Raw genomic sequence first — 20,786 nt, 5'->3', positions numbered from 1 at the left:
GGCTGTTCCAGGGCCTGTGCCCCTGGGCTCAGCTGCAGGGTCACTGATGCCTCAGGTCATTCCAAGCAGGGTCAGGCCCCCCAGGCCTGCTTCTGGCTCGTCCATCTCCCCAGGTTCCCATGTGGCTCGGGGGCCCAACGTGGGGTCTTAGCTGCCCTTCCCTCAGTGCCCAGAGCCCGTCGTGGGTGAGGGAGGACAGGCCCTACTGCACCACACCCCAGGGCACACTGCGAGGCAGCGTGGCTGCAGACTCCCGACAGCCACAGTGCCCTCGGCCTGGCTGGGGGGTCACCTCACCCAGCGGCTGCTACCTGTGTCCAGGTCCATTTGCAGGAGAGCCAGGCTGGGGGAGGGATCAGACGGGACAGAAACACACTCAGGAGAAATCTGACCCCGAAAGCTCTGCGGGGGGACCTGCACCAGAGGCCTGGCTCCTCCTGGTGCAGGTCCCCAAATGCTGGGAGGGGGACCCTGCTGAAGGGGAGGCAGAATGGGAGCCCTGGAGACACTGGCCAGGTGGGGACTGTCAGGGGCTTCGAGAACAGTGGGGCAGTGTAACACCCCTGAGGGAGACACAGGCTGGCCAGGCAAGGAAGGGGCTCTGGAGAGGTAGGGTGGGTTACAGGCGGTCAGGGAGGAGAAGGGGAGACCATGGGTGCAGTGTGACCTGCCCTATCCTATGGTGGGCATCTTGGTGCAGAGGACACCTGGCTTCCCCAAAGCTGACACTACCCACCAGAAGGACCCTGCCTGCACCAGACTAGCAAGGCCACCCGTCCTGAAGAGAACCAGACACTCCCTTCTCCCACCTGGGCTGCAGCTGGTGTCCAGGGAGATCCTCAGCCCCATGGCCAGCCCGAGTCATGGCCCCTCTCGTCCTGCCCTGGCTTCCATCTGCAGGTGGGACACAAGCACACCCCTTCTCCACCCCAAGAGAAGGCACAGACTGGGCTCACGCCGAGGCCCGTTCCATCACTTCCAACCTCCTGGACACAGAGTGTCCTTCGCCCTTTGGGGCCCACCATGCCCCAGGAGAGTGCCCCATGCTCCACGTGGTCAGGCTCCTCCCTCAGCCTGGATGGCTGGCCTGGGAGTGATGGAGTAGCAGGGGAGTGAAGCCCGGGGTGGGGCAGGGTGACCGCAGGCTGTGGGTGTCTTGCTCACGCCCTCCTCTTATGTAAAACTCTCCCGTCCCAGTTAGTGCCCCAAATGCTCCTGGGCTCCTGCTCCCTGACCTATAATTTAAAGAGCTCTTTTTGTGGAAATCCCAGCACGCGCCATCTCGAGCATCTGCGGAGTGTGGCTGCTGAGCTCCTGGTGTTGCTGCCTCTCTGGGCAGGGACTGGGTAACTTCAGCCCCAGGCAACTTCACCAGTTCCTTCACCAACCTGGGCAGCAACCACTGCTCTGGGCCTGGCCTGCCCGCAGTCCAGTGAAGGCCACAGGCCTAGCTACTGTTGCATGTGTACAAGGCTCTGGCAGAGTCCAGCAGCAGAAAGGCTGTTGGGAAAGCAGCACTTGTTGGGGCCCTCTGCCACGTGGGTACCCCCAAAGACACAGAGCTGCTCCCCCATGAGCCCCTGAGCTCAGCCCCAACCTGAAACAGCCCCGGGACCTCCCTGGTGAGTTTCTGCTCTCAGGAGCCCCTGGACCCAGGTGGCAGAGGCCAGAAGGACGTCACGGCTAGCACCAGGCTCCAAGCATCCCAGTGACCTCAGAGACGATTCAAGACACACAGTCATGCTGCAAGGGTACACAGAGGACCATATCCGACTACACACTACCACTGCTCCTCCCACTGGCCTGTAGCCTGTGGTATACCTAACGAGACCAGGGTGGCCAGGACTCAGGCGGCCTGGTTCCTGAGCCTCCACCTCCCCCTCCACCAGCAGTGACCATGGCCAGCAGAGGCTCAGGCTCCAGCACTGCTCAAGCACCCCAGGGTGACCCTGTGCCAGCCACGAGACCTGCCATACACAGATGTCCTTACCAGTCTCCACCTGCCTTGCTGCCCACAGTCTGTACCATGGCTAGGCCCCCTTATGTCTGGCCCACCAGGTGAGGGACACACAGAGTCTGAGAGATAATGGGGACACAAAAGGGCATCTCATGGACATGAGGAGGGGCCTCTGTGCGGGGGGGGGGGGAGTGACTGGGGAACTGAGTGGAAACCTCTACTTATCTGCTATACACACCCCAGGCCCAGGATGGGCCAGGTCACTCCAGGGCCTGGGGTCATCACCACTCCCAGTGGTCCAGTTGTCCCACCTTCCTACTTAGCTCTAGGAAGTAATCCCAGGGGTCCAAATAGGATAGCACCCAGCTGCCACCCCAGCAACTGGTTGTGTGCACCTCGGCCTCCCCAAACCCTGCTTCAGGGGCGAGAACCACTGTTCGTGTCAGGGTGACCCCACAGGCACACCAGACATGGTGGCTCCATTGGCACAGAGCAAGCAGGTCTAAGGGCTGCAGCATCCCGAGGGCCAGGCAGGGTCTCCAGGATGGTGCAGGGAACAGCCCTCTGGCTGGAAACTGCCCCAGCAGGGCCCTGTGGAGGCCTTGGCCACTGGGCCTCCCTGTGGGCAGCTGGGAAGCACTCAAAATCTTTAACAAAGGGGAAAACATGGGGAGAAGGTCTCTGAAAAGCTGTACTTCCACATGGAAGGAAAGGTCCTCTCCCTGGTAACAAGGACCTGCAGGGGTCTCAGACCCACAAAAAGCGGTAAAGGGCCAGCCCAGAGGGACAGGGTTGGCCTGGTGGAGGGGCAGAGCCTGAGGGGGGGCTGCACAGGGGGTGGGCTAGGATGTGTCCTCCCTTCAGAAGGGGAAGGTGCTGCTCCTGCAGTGAAAAGCCCCAGGGCCCTACCCAGCCCCCAGCGGTCACCCTAAAGCAGAGATCAGGCCCTGACCAGATTTACAAAGGCACTGAGAGCCAATAGGAGTGCCCCAGGGGCAAAGGTCCCCAAGCAGCTCCCTGACCAGCTCAGAGGGACACAGGGGAGCTGTACACCAAGTACCCCATCTTCCTTCTCGAACTCAGACTCCAAGGGCTCCCAGCCTGGCCACTTGGGCTTCTGCAACACTGGGGTCAGGTGATGCTGCTCAGCAGGTCCCTCTGCTTCCACCCTTAGAAATCCAATGTCAGGGTGGAGCAGGCAGCTCAGAGTGGAGCGCCCACCTAGCTGGCACGCATAGGGCCTGGGGTTCCGTCCGGCAGCACAAAATAAAAAGAAAAGAACCGAGACCTGTAGGTCATCAACTCTGTGGTCAGCCTGTGCCAGTGCTGTAGAAAGGCAGGACCCATCCCGTCCTGGGGAGCCTCAGCCGTCCAGGGAAGACCACAGAAACCAGACACCTGGCTACTTTTCATGAAGAGGCAAGAGAAAACTTTTTTGAGAAGCAGAAGATGGGGAGATCTGGGAGAGACATGATGCCGGGGGAGGGGATATGTGTGTGTGTACGTGGGGACCACACAGGCCCTTCCCGCCCTGCTCAGAGGAAAGACACAGGCCAGAGCGTCCCCCAACCAGACATGGAAACTGAGACTCAGAGAGGATCCAGAGAGAGAGTGGGACGTCCGGCTTCTGATCGGGATCCTTCTTTGCTTCTTTGCACTAGCCACGAAAGAATGAATTAAAAATGGGTGATGTTGAGAAAGGCAAGAAGATTTTTGTTCAGAAGTGTGCCCAATGCCACACGGTGGAAAAGGGAGGCAAGCACAAGACTGGGCCAAATCTCCATGGACTGTTTGGGCGGAAGGCAGGTCAGGCTGCTGGATTCTCTTATACAGATGCCAACAAGAACAAAGGCATCACCTGGGGAGAGGATACACTGATGGAGTATTTGGAGAATCCCAAAAAGTACATCCCTGGAACAAAAATGATCTTCGCTGGCATTAAGAAGAAGGGAGAAAGGGCAGACCTAATAGCTTACCTCAAAAAAGCCACTAATGAGTAATAGCTACTGCCTTATTTATTACCAAACAGAAATGTCTCTTGGCTTTTTTATGTGCACCATGATTTAATTGATGTGATACACCAGAAATCAGATCATGAATGACTGACAAAATTATTTTTGTTGGACAATCCTGATTTAAGTAAAACTTACTTGTAGTTAAATTAATATTTTGGTTATATTCCCACTTCAGTAAATTCTATCACTCTTTCCCCTTTTTAAAGTTGTGGTTGGACTTAATTAGTAATGTTCAGTATTTCACAAAAATGGTGAATGTCATCTGAAAACTGGTTTTATAGAACTGATTATGTGAATATGTTTAAAATATGGGGGAAATCCCTTCTCTCTCTCTCAGAACCAAGCATGATTCACATTTGTTTCAATTTGTGTTCATTAGCCTATTAAAGGTTGAAGATAAGGAAAAAAAAAAAAAAAGAGGATCCAGAGGATGTGCCCAGTTGACGACAGGCCAGCCTGGGGCCATCTGCAGCGCATGGAGAGGGCAGTACCAGGCAGACAGGGCTACTGCGTGTTTGGAAGCTGGGGTGGCTCGGGACAAGCCTCGTGGCAGGGCAAACAGGCCAAGCTGGGAGGCACACAGCTGTACAGAGAAGACAGACAAAGGGGCAGCTTCACACCTGGGAGGAAAGGTCAGCACTGGACATCTCTGTGGAGAGGCGCCATGAGGCCAAGCCCTCATGAGCGTAGCTGAGGCAGGCAGGGGAGAGCCCCTCCAGCAGGGCTGCTGGGCCAGAGGTGGAGCTGGGTGATCTGCAGACCCAGCACTTGGCCCCTCACACTGGGCTCTACCCCTGCCAGCTGCTCCAGAAGCCACTCTCTCCACAGGGGCAGGAGCACCATTGACCTCAGCAAACTCTGGCTGGGCAGGCACCACCAGCCAGAGGTCACCGTCCTTACCAGATGCCCCAGCACTCAGCTCCTGCCTGTCAGGACAGACAGCCTGGAGCAGCAGCAGCACACCTCCACCCTCCAGGCCTGCTCGAAGCCCACCCCAGAGCCAAGACTGACAGTGGCCGCTGCCTGATGGACAGACACCACGAGCACTTACTGTGGGGGGGACACAGTAGGTACAGCCACCAGGGCGACCCCACCATGGCAGCTTCAACACAGGCTGCTCCTGGTGCCTAGGACATCCTTGCTGGCAGCTGGAGCCACCCTGTCTGTACAGCCACCCATTTTACAGACCCTACTTTTACACCCAAGAACGTACAGCCACAGGGGCTCATGCAGGACTAGGTGTCCCTCAGGTCACATCTGTGCCCAGCCCCCAGGAGGTGAGCCCGGGCAGCACTGAGGTACTGGAGGGGCCCACGCAGCCCACCTGGGAAGGAGGCACCAGAATGGTCCTAGAGCAGACCTCCCCAAGGCTGGGCACCCCAAGGCTCACAATCTGCCAGGAGGAGAGGCCTCTGGGCATGATGGCGCATACCAGCCACTCGGGAGGCTGAGGCAGGAGGAGCCAAGTCTGAAGCCAGCTCGCCAACTTAGTGACACTCTGTCTCAAAATAAAAAATAAAAACGGCTGGGAATGTAGCTCAATGGTACAGCACCCCCATTTCCATCCCCAGTACTGCGGGGGGCGAGGAAGGGCCTCCACTGCTGCATAGATGGGAGGCCAGTGAGATGCAGTGGAGGGGCAAACCCACCTCGGGCCAGAGGGCGGAAGTCCAATCAGTCAGAACATGCAGAACAAGGCACTCTAGCCACAAGGCAGGGTGGTGCTGTGGGCAGTGGAAGGAGGCAGGACATGGGGTGACTGCTGATGGGCTTGGAGTGTGTGTGCGACCAGTGAGCTACAGTTACCACCTTTTTTTTTTTTTTTTTTTTTTTTTTTTTGAGACAGGGTCAAGTTGCCCAGGCTGGCCTTGAACTTGTGGTCCTCCTGCCTCAGCCTCCTGCGTCACTGGGATGGCGGTGTGCGCTGCTGTGTCTGGCCAGGGCATGGGACTCCTCCTGGGTGGTGGAAATGCCCTGAGCTGCCTGTGGTGATGGTGGCACAACTCTGCAGATGTGCTCAGAACCACCCCACTGTCGGCTCTGTGAGGCTGTTACCAGGGCAACACAGAGCGCTTTGAGGAGAGGGGAACACAGGCTCCAGCTCCCCCCAGCGGGCAGCCATCCCTTGGACAGCCTTGGTGTCCTGTCACCAGGCTGGAAGGCTTGCTCTCTCATGCACTCTCACACCTGGACTGGTTGCCCAGGAAGGCCAACAGCAATCACCTGCACTGCCTGCCCCTGCACTGAGGAAGCTACCACACTCCCGTCAGCGGGACGCTCTGTATGCGTCAGGCCTTCAGAAGGCAAAATGGCGGCCAGCATCAAAGATCCAAGAGGACGTAAGACACGTACTGAAGGGTGCGTGTCGGGGTTCACCACACTCCCACTCTGAGGGCCCTGATCGCAGACTTTGAGGTAGTCAGGGCAGCGATCTGGGACAGCCCTAGGTTGCACACACCCTGAGAGGCAGCTGCGGATCGTTAAGAATGACCAAAACAGAGATTCTGAGCACAGAGAGATGCACCCCACATGGGGAAGGCAGGGACTGTCGCTGCCGCCTTGCAAAGCACACTTGCGTGAGCAGGAACCTGCACGGCGGGGCCACTGGCAGCTGCCACTCCTGCTGTGGCACTTCTTCCTTAGCGGTCTCAGCTCCCTGCCCAGGCCTACCAAGTGACCCCCACAGGGCGGCACGCTGCTCAGGCCCACAGACCTGCTCAACTTCAGTGTGGACACCACAGCTGCACACCTGTGCACACGCTCACTTAGGCAGGTGTGTGCTGAGAACAGCAGGCAGGGTGGAGCCCCCAGATCAGAGACTAACCCCAGAGCCACACCCTTGCCTTCCCAGAGCATTTCCGGAAACTTCTGTCGTGGTTGTCTGGGGTTTTCCTGGTGTCTCCTCCAAACAACTGGTGTCCTGCTTTGTCGTCCCTCCCTGCCTGTCTATGGCGACCTCTGCGGTGGGCGTGGGCTTTCTGGCCCACTGTTTCAGGACACCCCTGGGAGCTCTGCTATACATTCTGTGCCATTCAGGACCCAAGCCATGAGGGACCCAGCACCTGCGCTTCTGGTGGGATGGTGAAAGAAACAGCAACAGCAGCAGCCTCTCAGGAGCCATCGGCCATGCTGCCATGACTAGTTGATGAGGGTGACAATCTGGGGCAGAATCCAGAGCGACCAGGGAAGGATTTAATTTGGATTCCTGCTCCTGTGGCCAAGAACCTTCTGGTGAGCAGGTCATCCTGCCAGCCAGGGGATGCTGGCGCCTGCGGGGAAATCTCCCAGGAGAGCCAAGCAGCCCTTGCCCACTTCCACCAGGGACTCATCCTGTCCTTGGCCAAGACGGGGTGATCACTTTCTTGCTGAAAGTGTGAGGGGCTGCTCTGTGGAAGAGGCCCTACCTGGAGCTGTGGGCTGGCCTGGTGACCTGGTGACCTGGCACCTGGTGGTGGGGGCAGACCTACCTGCAGCTCCTTGTCTGAGTATTTCTGTGGATTCTTGCTCCCCTGGCTCTTCTTGCGGAGCTTCTTCAACTCAGCCTGACACTTGTCCAGGGCGTCCCCCTTGCCCCTCTGCTCCGTCTGGTATTTCTTCAGTGCCGCCTGAGGGTCCACAACGAAAACAGAAGCTCGAGAGCTCAGCAGCAGCTCGGCCCCTCCCCTCCTGGTCCTTCCCCGGCTGCAGGCAGAGCAGGCCCAGGGGCAGCACAGGAGACATGCTCAGCTGCAGTCTGGATCAGCAGGCAACCTCCGCCTACCTGCCCACAGCAGGTCTCTACAGCCCAAAGACAAAAAACGGACCTGGGAAGGGCCCTGGTCCTCAGGCAAAAGCGTCAACCCATGGGGTAAATCCTGCCTGGAGGTTTGCCTCAGCTTCCTGGCCAGCTAACGGCAAGGACAGGAACAGCAGGCCAGAGGCACTCGTGAAGCTCTGGGAGAGCGTCAAAGCCGTGTCCTCGGCTGTGTCACAGTGGTGGAGAGGGGGAGCTGCCCCTGGTGCCTTCAGTGTGACGGTCATCCCAGGGCTGCGCGTGGGGCGCCCGGGGCGCTCAGGTGGGGGAGCACTCTTGCACAGGAGGCTCAGAGGAGCCGAGAAGCTCTGAGAGCAGAGGGCGGCAGCACGGTGGGGCTGGCAAGGCATACTTACGCTCAGGTACCTGGAGTCCAGCTCCACCTTCTGCTCCAGCTGCGTGAGCAGCTCGTTGTGGAAAGACTTCAGCTGGACATGGGAGAGAACACAGACCCGCAGTCAGCTCAAGGCTGTGCAGGAGCCCTTGGACAGGGCACCCAGTGAGACCTGGGCCCCGTGGAACCAGGAAGCTGCTGGAGCGAGCACTGGACAGAGGTCCCAAACGCTAAACAAACTGGCCCTCCTCAGCTTTACAGGTCCACTTTCCCAGAGGGAAACAAACACCCACTGACCCATGCTGGGGCCAGAGGAGAGCAGACAGCAGCTGGGCCTGAGAGGAAACGGGCGAGACCTCGGCAACCCCTGGCCTCGGGCCAGAAGCTTCTAACCAGCACCCCCCACAGGGAGTCAGGGGAGTCCAGAGGAAACCAGCGTTCTGGCCATCACCACAAGGCACTGGGTCCTGGCAGGGCTGGCGTCAGAGCACACATGGCTCCTCCCGGGGGCTGGCGCTGACTGACCCCACCTGGCTCCTGAGGCCAGCCCAGGGTGAGACCTGGCCTAGCCACGCACATTGTCCCCAGGCCGCTCACCATGGCTCATCTGACCTGTGCCCAGAGCCCAGGGCCTATCTCTACCTTTGAGTATGGTCACAGGACTGTGGGACAGTCCCACATAGGAACACAGCCAAAGCATGTAGCCAGCTCTTCACCTTGAGCCTGCCCACCTGCATTTGCCTTTTGCACCTAGGAGCGGTCACTAGAGGCCAGACTCACCATCTCTTCCAGCTGGTTCTGGATCTGCCTGTGGACTTCAGCCATCTGGAAGAGGACATCTCCTGGGAGAGCAGGACAGCAGGAAAGAAAGAGGGTTAGACACTCAAAATCATTAGCTGCTCCTCTCCCTGGAGCACCAATGCTGGCAGGCCATGCTGGCCTTGGGGCTGAAGGAGGTCCTGCCTAGCCAGTTCTCATCTTGCTTAGGGAAGCCCCATGACCTCAGGCAGAGAGCCTCGGGGGGGGGGGGGAGCAGGGGCAGGAGAGTGGCTGCCGAGGAGAAATGAAATTCTAGAAAGACAAGGGACTCTGATCCCAAATGCACAGAATGCCTGGCATCCCGGAGGTGACCTCAAACATCTACACTGAAGTAGATGCTCATGGCAAAGAGAAGAAGTAGGGACAGCCATGTGGACCTGCTCCACGCCTCTGCACAGACCTCACACTCAGACACTGACCATCACCTGCCCAGAGGGAGCCAGGCAGAGGGATGCACCAAGCCACACAGCAGAGTGGGCAAGCCTTCCTCAGGGAACACGGTGGGCACAAGTGCTGGGCACAGGCCACATCCCTCTCTGACCCCGAGAACAAGGAGGAAACAGGTGGCACAGCTCAGCACTGGGACTCCATAGTGGGCACACTGAGGCAGTCTGGGCCCACAGCCAGGTTCCACGCACGTCTTTCCAGGGCAGTGGCCCTTCAGGGATGCTGACGTCCCCTTGGCCCACTTGCAGAGGGCAGAGGAAGGCAGGAGAACTGTGCAGCATGGAGCGAGCAGTGGCGGGCTATTCCCAACCTGGATGTCCAGACCCGGCCCCACCCCAGCCCACACCCCTGCCCAGGAAGCACGTTTCAGACTCCCACTCCAGATGGGCAGGCGTCTGGGTTAAATGGATGCTGGGCTGCCTGCCCCTTACCATGAAGGGTCGGTGGGAGTATGGCCAAGCACCTTCCCACTTGCCTCCTGCTCCTGTCAAAGAGGACAGGGCCCCCAGGATGGCTTCAGAACACTTCTTCCTGTTCAGCCAAGTGAGATGTTGGCAGAACCCACCACCCACCCCAAACAGTGCCTAAGGAACTAGCTCTGAGCCGGGAGCACACACCCAGGCTGGTCTCGAGACCCCACACTGCCCCATGCCAGCCCTGTGTGAAGGCTGCCAGGCCAACGGCCCCGTTTCCTTGGCTGCAGAGGGGCTGGAGCAAGTGATCCTGCCACACTCCATTGGCTGGCAAATATCTACTGAGTGGCCACTTCCAGTGCCCCTTAAGAGGGCCTGTCCCCACCTGAAGGGCAGGTCATTTTCTGGTAAGTCTTGTCCCTGAGCCCTGTCTGAAGCAGAACTTTGCTCATGTCGGGGCACCCCAAGGTCATGAGGCTTAGGGGGTCCTCTTTGACTCAATCAGGCAGGGAAGCCACTAAGGAGCCCGGGAGCCCACTGAGGTCAACAGAAACCAGAGCAAGTCCTCTGACAACCCTTCAGGAAGCCCGACCGGATGACACTCCCCACAGGACCACAGCCAGTCCCAGAAGTCACTTCCCCCCAGGAGCTCATCTGGATTCAGAGGAGCTTCTCTTGGTGCCCAATGTCTCCACGAGCAACGGGGTGCTTCAGCCCCATGACCACAGGGACACTCAACGTGGAGGAGGACCAGGTGCTTCATACACTTACTCCTTCCATCGGCACAAGCTGCAACCAGGATGTGCCGGCCTCCTTGCCCCAAACATGTGGCTCCACATCAACAGGAGGGACAGTGGCCAGAGCTGGGCCTCAACCCCAGTCAGCTCCCGCCTGCAAAGCTGGGGCTTCCTGCAGCTGGCCCACAAGACAGCCCTGAGAGCCATGTGCACACCACCGACTTCAACTGCACACACCCACACAGTGCCAGGGTGTGCCCAGAGCCAGAAACCCGTCCCTGGAGAGTACTTCCAAGCCCACAAAGCCCTAGCACGACAGGGCCCTGGATACTACTGTGTGGGCCAGTGCCATAGGAGGGCACAGCAGAGGCCCCAGGAACTGCACCCACAAGATGAGAGCACTGCTGCTCTGCTGTGGCCTTGGTGTTCCAGACAAGGCTGTGACCACCAATGGCTGCCATCAGTCCCGGGCCTGGAAGGAGGTGAGCCTGAGGCCTGCCAGCCTCTGTGGCCCTCCAGGGGCTCAGGGGAGGGGGTAAGGATAACAGGGGGACAGAATTTGGCATGAAGGGGCCTGGTCCTCATACCCTGGGACAACCAAGTGGGTAAGTCTGAGGTGGTGGACACAGAACCCCAGGGAGAGGGTGCAGCTCCTGCCAGCACACACTCAAGGCCACACAACTCAGTCACTTCTCTGAGCTGCCTGGCTGCTGCCAGCCATCAGGGCACTGTCCTGCATGTTGAGAACAGGGTACACAGGAAACCCAGAGCCACAGACCAGACGCCCCCCCCCCACTCAGAAATCGCAAGGGCTTGATCCGTCAGCAGGGCCCATGAGCAGCAGCTTCAAGGTTTCTTTTGCTTTTCCTCGTCTGTAAGTCCCAGGATGAATGACTGCTGCCCAGACCAGGAGCCCCCGGGCAAGACCTCCGGGTTTTGTTTAATGGGGTTCCTGAGGTGGGGGGAGTGGGTGGGCCTCAGATTCATTCACCTCCTGGCTCTCAGGGTCCCACCAGCATATAAAGTGGCTTTATCCAAGGCCAAGGTGACACAAGGGCCTGAGGTCTATCCTGTGCAGGGTCCTGCTCAGATCCGTGGTCTTGCTGGACCTGCCCTTACCCTTGGAGTGTCTCGTGCCCCACTCCCACTCAAGTGGGCCATGGAATCCACGAGTAAGAGTTGAAGCACAGGGCAGAGGCTTCCAGACAAACTGGACACACTGCTGGAAGTCTCCCTGGGCGGTGGTCTCCAGGGCTCTCGCCACATTCTTTAGACACCAGAACTATAAGTTAACATCAAGTCCAAACAGGAAAAGCACACGTTCTGGAAGGCGACCATACCAATTCGACATTTGGAAAACAAAGTCATAAAACAGCAACTCCTGGGCTGGGGTTGTGGCTCAGTGGTAGAGCACTTGCCTCGCATGTGCGAGGCACTGGCCTCAATTCTCAGCACCATATATAAATAAATAAAATAAAGATCCACCTACAACTAAAAAATATTTTTAAAAAATAAAAATAAAATAGCAAATCCTTTAGAAAAGAACTAATGATGCCAGGGTCACAGAAAGCTTCTTGCAGGATCTCCGCCAAGTGCCAGGAGTCAGAGACCCAAAGGACAGCTGCCACCATTCCACCCAGGCTGTGCTGACACTCAGATGTAGGCCCCAGAGTCCCTGCCAGCCGGATCCCTCCTGCTCAGAGCCCAGCCAGCAGTCCAACCCTGCGGCCCCCACCCCGCAGTGGGCACACATAAAGGATACCCAGAACCCAAGCTGCAAGCTGGTGCATGCAAAAGGAGTCACACCAGAGTTTTAAACTAGACCACCTGCAGCCACAGGATACTGTGCACATGAGGCCATCAGCTGTGACCCCAGCGAGGCCACCAGCACACCACATCAGCAGAGGATGGCACCCTCCCTCCTGTGCCCTGCAACCTGACCATCAGGGAGACACTGCTCACCAGGGGCAGTGACTTCTGCCAGATCAACAACTAGGCAGTCTCATCCACTCTCCATGTCCTTTATGGGTCTAGAAAACACGCTAGTGAAGGGCTTCAGGACCAGAGGGGACCACTCTTTGGAGACTCCAGAGATGAGGCTCAACAGTTGTGGGTGGGCTTTGGGAACACTTACTCACCAGGCCCACCCTGCCGTGGATGGAGGAGGGGGCTGCTGGTTTTCCTAACTGGCCTGTGATGCAGACACCACCAAACTCTTGGGGAACTGATGTTTGGGGCCAGAGCACAGGTGAGTCCTAAACTGGAGCAAGTGGGTTCAGAGGAAGGTGAGGTCCAGCTGGGCCAAGTGGTAAGGGAGGCCAGGCAAGCCCGTGTGCAGAGCCACCACGTGATGCACTGCCAGAGCACTGGTGCGCAGATCATGACCGGCAGCAGGGGCCCCACCCCAGGGTGCTGGCGTGGGAAAGCACGAGGTGGGAGGAGCCCCCAGCACACCCAGAGCGTGAGTCGGCCTTCTGCTGCCCCAGGCCTAGGCAGAAACCTAGGGGCACAACAGGGCTCTGGCAGGGATGGGGTGATTGGGGATGGAGGAGGGTTTGTTCCCTGAGCATCTGGGAATTGGGGAGGTAAGAGAGGGGCACACGTCATGCAAGTCAGTTGGGATGATCTGAAAGCACACAGGCACAGAAAACCAGGCACCCCCTCCCTGCCAGCCTCTACCCACCCAACCCAAGCCAGGCAGCTGCAGGCCAGCACGCAGTCACCTGCACTTGACCCCACCAGTTCTAATTTTTAAAGGTTTCTGATGTTGTTAGTGACCTTGAACATGGCCTCATATCTGGCGCTTAAGAGTGAAATTCAGTCCTCAAGGAAATGTCCCTCCTCACAGGAGAAGAGGCAGGGGTGGGACTGCCAGGTGCAAGCCAGCAGAGCCATCACACCCCATGCAGCAGCACACACAGGTGTGCACCGTATACACATGCAGAACAGCCACACACCCCGAGTTTCCTCCAGACCACGAGACCTGTGGGGAACGTGCGCTGACCCTGGCCAGCTGTGCTTTGTGCAGCCTCACAGGAACCTCACCACTGCCCTCACTTCTCATACCATCCGACTAGGAGGCTTAGCACCCTGGGAACCAGCAAGGAGACCACACCAGAGCTGGAAGAGGCTGGACAAAGCTGTGGGTCCAGCACCCAGGCATGGCCCCTGCAGGTGCCTGGTCACCTGGTGGAGCAAGTGTTTCCCCTGCACTGAGTCCCAGCTCCTGTGCAATCACATCAGGCCAATGGGACCCACACAGCCCCACCCCCATCCAGGACTGGACTGTTCTGGACTTTTTTTTTTTTCCTTTCTTTGTAAAAATATTTTTTTAGTTGTTGAAGACCTTTATTTTATTTATGTATATGGGGTGCTGAGAATTGAACCCAGTGCTCCACACATGCCACGTAAGTGCACTACCACTCAGCCCCAGCCCCAGCCCCCTGCTCCAGACTCTCTACACAAAATGGCATCGTGCCACACGTGGCCTTCAGCCCCTGGTTTCTTTCACTAAGCACAGTGAGCACAGGCCCATCCATGTTGCGGCACCTCCCCTGCTGACCACCGCTGCACTGGATGGAGAACCCGCACCTATCACCTAGGCATCTACTGCCGGCACTTGGCTGCTTGCTCCTTGGGGCGACTACACACAGCGCAGCCACAACAGTCGGTTCTGCACCGCCTGCAGTTAGCCCTTCTGATTCAGGCTCTCTCCTCTCCCTACAGGCAAAAAGTCCTCCAGCAACCAGAACCAAGGCAAGTGGGCAGACTGGGGTGCAGCCAGCACCAGAAACCATGTGGGAGGCCAGAGCCTCAGAATGCTCAGGGGGCCTACTCTGATGGAGCAGGAGCCTCGGTCGGGGCCCCTTCTAGGCATCTGCCTACCAGCTCCCCCTGACAGCCCGTCCCTGTCCCTGCCCCAAGCTGGTCCTAGTCTGCTGGGAAGACCAAGCAAGAACATGGTAAGTTGCTGATGCTCACAGGACCCGAGTCTCCAAGGAGGCCCTGCCTCCCCAGCAGGGAGGGTGACTCAGGTCCATCCCAGCAGGTAGGTGGGCCTGGCTGTTCTCACCACATCAGTGGAGCCTCAGTCTTGGCTGGCCACTGCCCCAGCAGCAGGTGGCTTCTGCTGGACCTTGGGACCCTGAGCAAGAGGCATCACCAAGGCTCAGTCACTTCTACTTCTCCTTCTCATTTTCATTCTTGCTGACCAGGGGAAAAAAGTCCCAAATGACCTCAAAGATATGCACAGACCCTGGCAAGAACTGCAGTGACAAGACAGGTGCAAGTGCCCAGGTGGCCCTGCAGAGTGCCCAAGACCAGCCAAGGCAAGTTCACCCGGGGGACTGAACACACCAAATGGAGGAAGCAGAGACGCTTGAGAGCAGCACCTGCCACCATCTGGTCACTAGTGAGCACAACATGGAGAGGAAGGGGCTGGCACCAGAGGACATGTGGACACAGAGAAAGCGTGGTGAGGTGCCTGCACTTAAAGAGCAAGGTTAAGATGCAGGAGGAACAGGTGGGAGAGGGCCACACCAGGGGGACAGCCGGGGGACAAAGGCTGAGCTCCCAGGAAAGGATCTTGAGCGACCAGAGCAGGCGGCCTCTCACGAAACCCTGGGCAAGGTGAGGACCCCAGGGAGACCAGGTGCTGTGGTGACGGGCCAGTCACACGGGCAGACGCTCACGCTCCGCTGATAGAGCTTCTGGAAAAGGGCACAGCCGCCCCCCTGAGGCGACCGGACCCGGCTCAGGCACTTCAGGGATGTCGGGTGGCCTCTGAGAACACTGAGAGGAAAACCGAGGCTGGAGGCTGGGCAGAGACAGCGCCTTCGCCTCACCTCCCAGTTGAACTCAGCCAGCACCAGGAAGTCTCCCAGGACTCCCCAGGGGCAGAGCGGGGACCTGCAGCCACACCCGGGCGCCCAGGATCGAGAGGGCACAGCCTGGCTCTGCAGCCTGCTTTGCTGGGGCGTAGAAGACAGGCTGTGTCTGGCCCAGCCCACCTCTGTGAGCACCGCGAGAGCAGCACAGGGAGGCAGCTCACCTCGCCACGGCCCGGAGGCCAAGGCTGGCCCTTCTGCTTCAGCTCTGCTCCAGTGCACACCTGGGCACACGCACACACCTCTTCTGAGACAACTGGGACTCAGGAGCAGACACTGAGGCATCGCCCCTCCCAGCACCTCAGCCGTGTCCCAAGAACAAGGGTCTCTTGTTAGGTTACCCCGTCACTGTCCCGACCCTCAGGAACACTGCCATGACACACCCTCTTCTAATCCACAGTGCACACCCACGTCCCCAACATGGAGTCTTCCATAGAGCACGCTGAGGCCTGCGGCGTGTGGCTGGCCGCCTCCTTGGCACTCTCCACCTGACCTGCTTCAGCCACACCGGGGCGGGGTGGACACCCAACCTCCAGCAGGAGGCGTTTTAGAATAGTCACTGTTCTTATAACATGCAGAAGACAGGAAGCGGCGAGGGAGTGGGACCTGGAGACTGAGGGTGGTGGGGTGGGGAGGGAGCCTCAGGCTGGGCTCAGCCCATGCAGGCCAGCGGGCAGACTGCATGGCTCCCCATCCTGGTCTGCAAAGGCCAGGTGGGCTTCCCCTGAGGCCCCTGCAGGGCCCAATCTTCCTGAGCAGTCACTTCACTTAGGTTTAAGAAGGGAGGCACTTCCTCCAGTGCAGCACAGGTTCCAGAAGACAGCGGACCAGACCGCGTGGTGAAGCTGGGCCACGTGGCAATGTGACATGTCTCTGGGCTGCCTGACCACAGGGCTGGGCACACTGTGGAAGGCCAGGATTCCCAGACCAGGGGAGCCTCACACTCAGCAATTCACACAGAGGCAATTTTAGAATTTGCTCTGCACTGTGGGTTCAGCTCCCAAGAACACAGGGACCACCATGGGATAACGGGGCTCTAAAAGATCAGCGTCAGGAAGGCCAACCAGAGGGCAGAAGTCCTGAAACCCACTTAACCCAGAAACTGTAGAGGAAGCCAGGACCCCACGTGGAGGGGGTCTGTAAAGCAAGTTACACTCTGAGATGCACACTCTACCTGAGCAGGGGGTGCGGTGGGGAAGTGCCATGGCTCCTGCTTCCAGAACCTACCACCCCCACATAGGACCACCCCAGCAGCAAGGACCTCCATCTACCACCTGTGTGCTGGCTGAGGCTGTCCTGATGTGGAGTAGGTGGCCTGGGGAGACAGGCTGCTAATACTGCTGGGTCTGTGGGAAGAGAGTCCGGACCTGGACGCCCTTGCAGACGGCCCTTGCACACCACCTCGTCATGGGTAGAGGGCTGCTGCACCTGGTGCCTATGAGCAAGTCAACAAGACCCAGGTCTCAGGATGAAGAACAGGCCAGTCTTCCCCAGGACACTCAACTTAGGGACCTCTGAAAATGCCCCCCCCACACACACACACACGGAGGGCCACTCCTCCGACACTCCTACTCTGAGCAGGAAGGGCAGGCAAAAGGGTTAGAGAAGGTGGCCAAAAAGGTAAGAGACCCAGCCTACAGGCTGGCCAGAGAGCAAGCCCCACGCCCAGCTGCCCCCCAGCCCCTCCAGAAGATAGGGGCTGTGCTCCATAGGCTTAGAGGAGACAGCCCTCTGCTGAGACCCTGCCTGGTGCCAAAGTCAGATAAATGTGGGCATCAAAGAAGGAGGGATCTGGGCCAGAGCTAGAGAAGCACCATGAGTTCACGAGGGTATGAGCCAGGCCACAGCCACTCCGCACCTCACCGAGGAGCCCATGAGGGATGGCAGAATGGAGGAGACACAGACATGGAAGAAGACAGGGCCTGCAGCTGGACTGGCCTCTGCCCTCTAGGCACCAAACCTGGGAGAAGGGAATGCAGGCTCAGGAAGGTGGGATGTGGTGGATCAGCTGACCTGGGCCTGCTCTAGCCCACAGAAGCCTAACTTAGCTGACATCTGCTGACCAACCGTGGCCTAGAGGCTGTGGCACTGGCATGCATGTGTCCACACAGCACTGTGCTGGAGGGGCCAGGTCTGGCCACCATAGCCCACTCAGTGTGGCAGGCCTCAGATGGCAGAGGATGCAAAAACACTCCTTGCAGACCAGCAGCCCCAGAAGGAGCTGGAGAGCGCAGAGGGAAGGTCCCTGCCTGGCCCTCTGGGCAATTCCACCAGTGCTCTAAGACCTCCTGGAGCTGGACTCCATCCTGCCACAGGAGAGGGGGACTGGCAGGCAGTACTGGCTGCTACGGAATGGCCACAGGCACCAGGACACTTGTTCAAGGAAGTACCAGAGCTGTCATGCTCTCTGCCAGGGGCAGACAGGCTAGGCCATGAGCTCCTAAAGGGTCTGCTGCCACACTTGGCTGTGAGCATGCACACCTCCGCGGCCTTCCTGAGAGGAGAGGTGCCTCCAGAGCTCATGAGCACCGCCTGCAGGAGGCACGAAGACAAGCGCCCGTCAGGCAGTCTGACAGCTAAGGGGGCTGCCAGGGAGTCTGTCCCCAGAGCCACAGGAGGGGAGAGGGGCTGCAGGACCCCCACTCTTGTGGCAACGACGCCCTCCTCTCCACTGCCCTGGAGCCTCCAGTGCTCCTTTGGAGGAACTGGGGCTGTTGTCCCATGTACCAAAAGGCCAGAGCAGAACGTGGCAGGAAGAGAGTAACAACAGAATATTGATGGCTGTGTTGCCGTGATGACAGCACTGCTACCAACTGAAACAAAACAAGACCAAAGATGTCACTGTGGTGTGAAAGTAGTACCTTGGACACCAGGGGCTGAGGGGAGAGAGGGGAGGAAGGGCCACGGCTCCCCGGCTGTGTGGTCAGCTCTGCTCTCACCCGAGAATCCCCAGCCACCTAAGCTGGTCATGGTCCACAGAACACCAACCAGCAGGCCCTCGAGGTCCTCACACACTGGAGCTCCAAGCTCAGAGGCCACTGGTGGGGTGGCCAGGTGGGCTGCTGCAAAGGCCCCAGCATGCACAGAAGTGGAGACAGGGCTTGGGGGACCAAGTTGAGGTGCTGTGCTCCCCACATGGGCCAAGCAGCCAGGGCTTAGCACCAGGAACTGGGAGCCGAGTGAACCCTCAGTGGACGGGTACCTGTGTACCGGCTCTTCTGCAGAGGACCCAGTGGAGGAGGGTCCCACGGTCTGTGTTTCAACAGAGAAGGGGCCACTGCAGCCACGGGAGAAGACCCTCTGAACACCGAGTCCAAGCTGGGATCCCAGCTAGCCTCAGGGTCTGCCAAGTCCCGTCGTCAAGCTCGGGAGTGGGGCTGGGACACACAGACCATTAGATGCACATATCTGTGGGGGCTGCCGCTCTGTGGACAGGCCACTGGCCACCAATGCCCCATCTTCCTGTGACCCCTGCAGCCTCGGCACTGTCCCTGGCACGCGTGGAGCAGGGCCCACACTCCTGATTGGCATTAGACTGGGGCTGTGTGTGCAGCGTGCACTCACCCAGCTGAGATGCAGCCAGGCAGTTCCCCGTGAGGTAGCTGCCTGTGTGCAACTGCTGGCGACCGCCACGGGAGGCCTCCGCCATGCAGGACGTCCCAAGGACAAAGCACAGCAGCTCGGGACATGTCCAGATGTTCTACGGGAGGGCTCCCTTGAGCCCCGCCCGCCCCTCCAATGGGAGGGCTGTGTCCTGCAGCTGGGGGATCCTGCCTGGAAATCCCTGTGCTCATGCTTCCCAGGAGCACCCTGATCACTCCCAACAAGCAGGGCGGGTCTGCAGAGGCCTGGGAGAGTCGAGCTTGGCAGCTAGCTGTGCCCACGTTCTGGGTGCCACCTCACCTCAGAAGCACAGCCTCACCACAGAGCCCATCAGCGTCACCCACGGCCAGGGGTCAGCCCCACAGCCTGCGTCCCAGCCCTGAAAACTCCTCCCCTAGGGGAGCCCCACAAGCCCTAGCACAGCCAAGAGGCCAGAGGTCATGACCTCTGCAGCCTAGGCTCCAGGACACAGATTGGGAAGCATGAGAGTGGACCTCCAGCCAGGGCTCCCCTCCTGCTCCTGGGCTATCTGCGTGATGCTGACCACCCTGGTCACCCCTTCTCTTCAGTCCACACACTTCAGCTTAAATAGCCTGAAACAGGAAATTCAGGGGCTTCTGGTTTGAGACCCACTTTACTCCCTCCTACACACAGGGGCCGAAGGTGTCAGGAAACAGGCTGGGGGAACCATGAGCCAGGGCTGCTTCATATTTGCTCCCAGAAAACAACAGCCACCAGAGCAGAGGACCCACGGTCACCAGCCCTGGCACTGCCGTACTTATTGATATCCCCTTACAGGGCAGACCTGATGCTGGGAACATGGCACATGCCGTGCGCTCTCCCCCACTGTCACAGAGCTGCTGCCCAGCACTTGGCAAATCCAATTAAGACGGTTATTAATCTCGCCCTACAAAGGCTCAATCTGGCTCCACAAAGGTTTCAGCAGGTGGCCAGAACTGGCCTACTAGAGGCTCAATCCACACAGGAGTGCGGGTCCCTTGAGCCCCAGAGCCCTGCCCAGGCACGGCCAGCCCCTCAGGCCACCCTGTCATCAGCCCCAGGCCTCAGATGCTGTTCTGAGAGGAGCACCTGAGGCAGAGGAGGCTGCTCCCACCCAGGGCAGGCTAAAGCCCACAGCCACACAGGGAAAGGCACACGGACAGCCCCTGGGACAGGTGCTGCAGCCGGTCTGCGGCAGTCTTCATGAAGCCCTGACTGCTAGGCATGGACCAGGGAAGGGCCCCGGGGCAAATGTCTATTCCCGGGCACTCCAGCAGCTGCTCCTTCCCAGGGTGATTAAGGCGCACTCCCCCATTTCTACTGTGGGGAAACAGGAGGAGCAGTGGGAGACCTGGTGTCACTAGCTGGGAAGGGAAGGTTAACAGCTAGCTGTGCATGGTGGCACAGGCCTATAATCCCAGCAACTCTGAGGCTGAGGCAGAAGGACTGCAAGTTCTAGACCTGCCTCAGCAACCTCAGAGAGACTCTCAAAATAATTTAAAGCGGGTGGCAGGGATGTGGTGCTTGCCCAGCACGTGTGAGGCTCCGCCCAGCAGCCAAGAAGGCGCCTGGCTCTAGGAGGGGAGCTGGGTGCAGCCAGGCCCTCCCTTTGTCAGCAGGCAGCCACTGCCAAGGGGAGGCCCAGGACCAGGCAGGACCATGGTGTTGGGCCCCTCGGGGACAAGAAACTGACGTGGCTCCCACTGTGTGGATCTAATTAAGACCTTTGAGCATTGTCTGTCAGGAGAGTTTAGCCGTCTCCAGAGATGAATCCCTGCTGCT

General features: G+C 58.9%; 1 protein-coding gene and 1 pseudogene across 3 annotated transcripts in view; one reads left to right on the top strand and one right to left on the bottom strand.

Moving 5' to 3' along the window:
- The window catches only part of Baiap2 (BAR/IMD domain containing adaptor protein 2), a 67,581-nt gene that overhangs the window by 20,970 nt on the left and 25,825 nt on the right, over positions 1-20,786 (bottom strand). For all 3 annotated transcript variants that reach the window (XM_026410817.2, XM_026410819.2, XM_026410818.2), the window contains exons 4-6: positions 8,880-8,941; positions 8,122-8,193; positions 7,440-7,577 (exon numbers count right to left, since the gene is read on the bottom strand). In XM_026410817.2, coding sequence (XP_026266602.1) covers positions 7,440-7,577; positions 8,122-8,193; positions 8,880-8,941 — 272 coding nt within the window. The remainder of the gene's footprint in view (positions 1-7,439; positions 7,578-8,121; positions 8,194-8,879; positions 8,942-20,786) is intronic.
- On the top strand, positions 3,568-4,075 carry LOC113198179 (cytochrome c, somatic pseudogene; annotated as a pseudogene).

The sequence above is a fragment of the Urocitellus parryii genome, chromosome 7, assembly GCF_045843805.1.
Source record: "Urocitellus parryii isolate mUroPar1 chromosome 7, mUroPar1.hap1, whole genome shotgun sequence".
NCBI lineage: Eukaryota > Metazoa > Chordata > Mammalia > Rodentia > Sciuridae > Urocitellus > Urocitellus parryii.
Note: the sequence above shows the minus strand (reverse complement) of the source record. Positions and strands in the feature narration are given on the sequence as shown.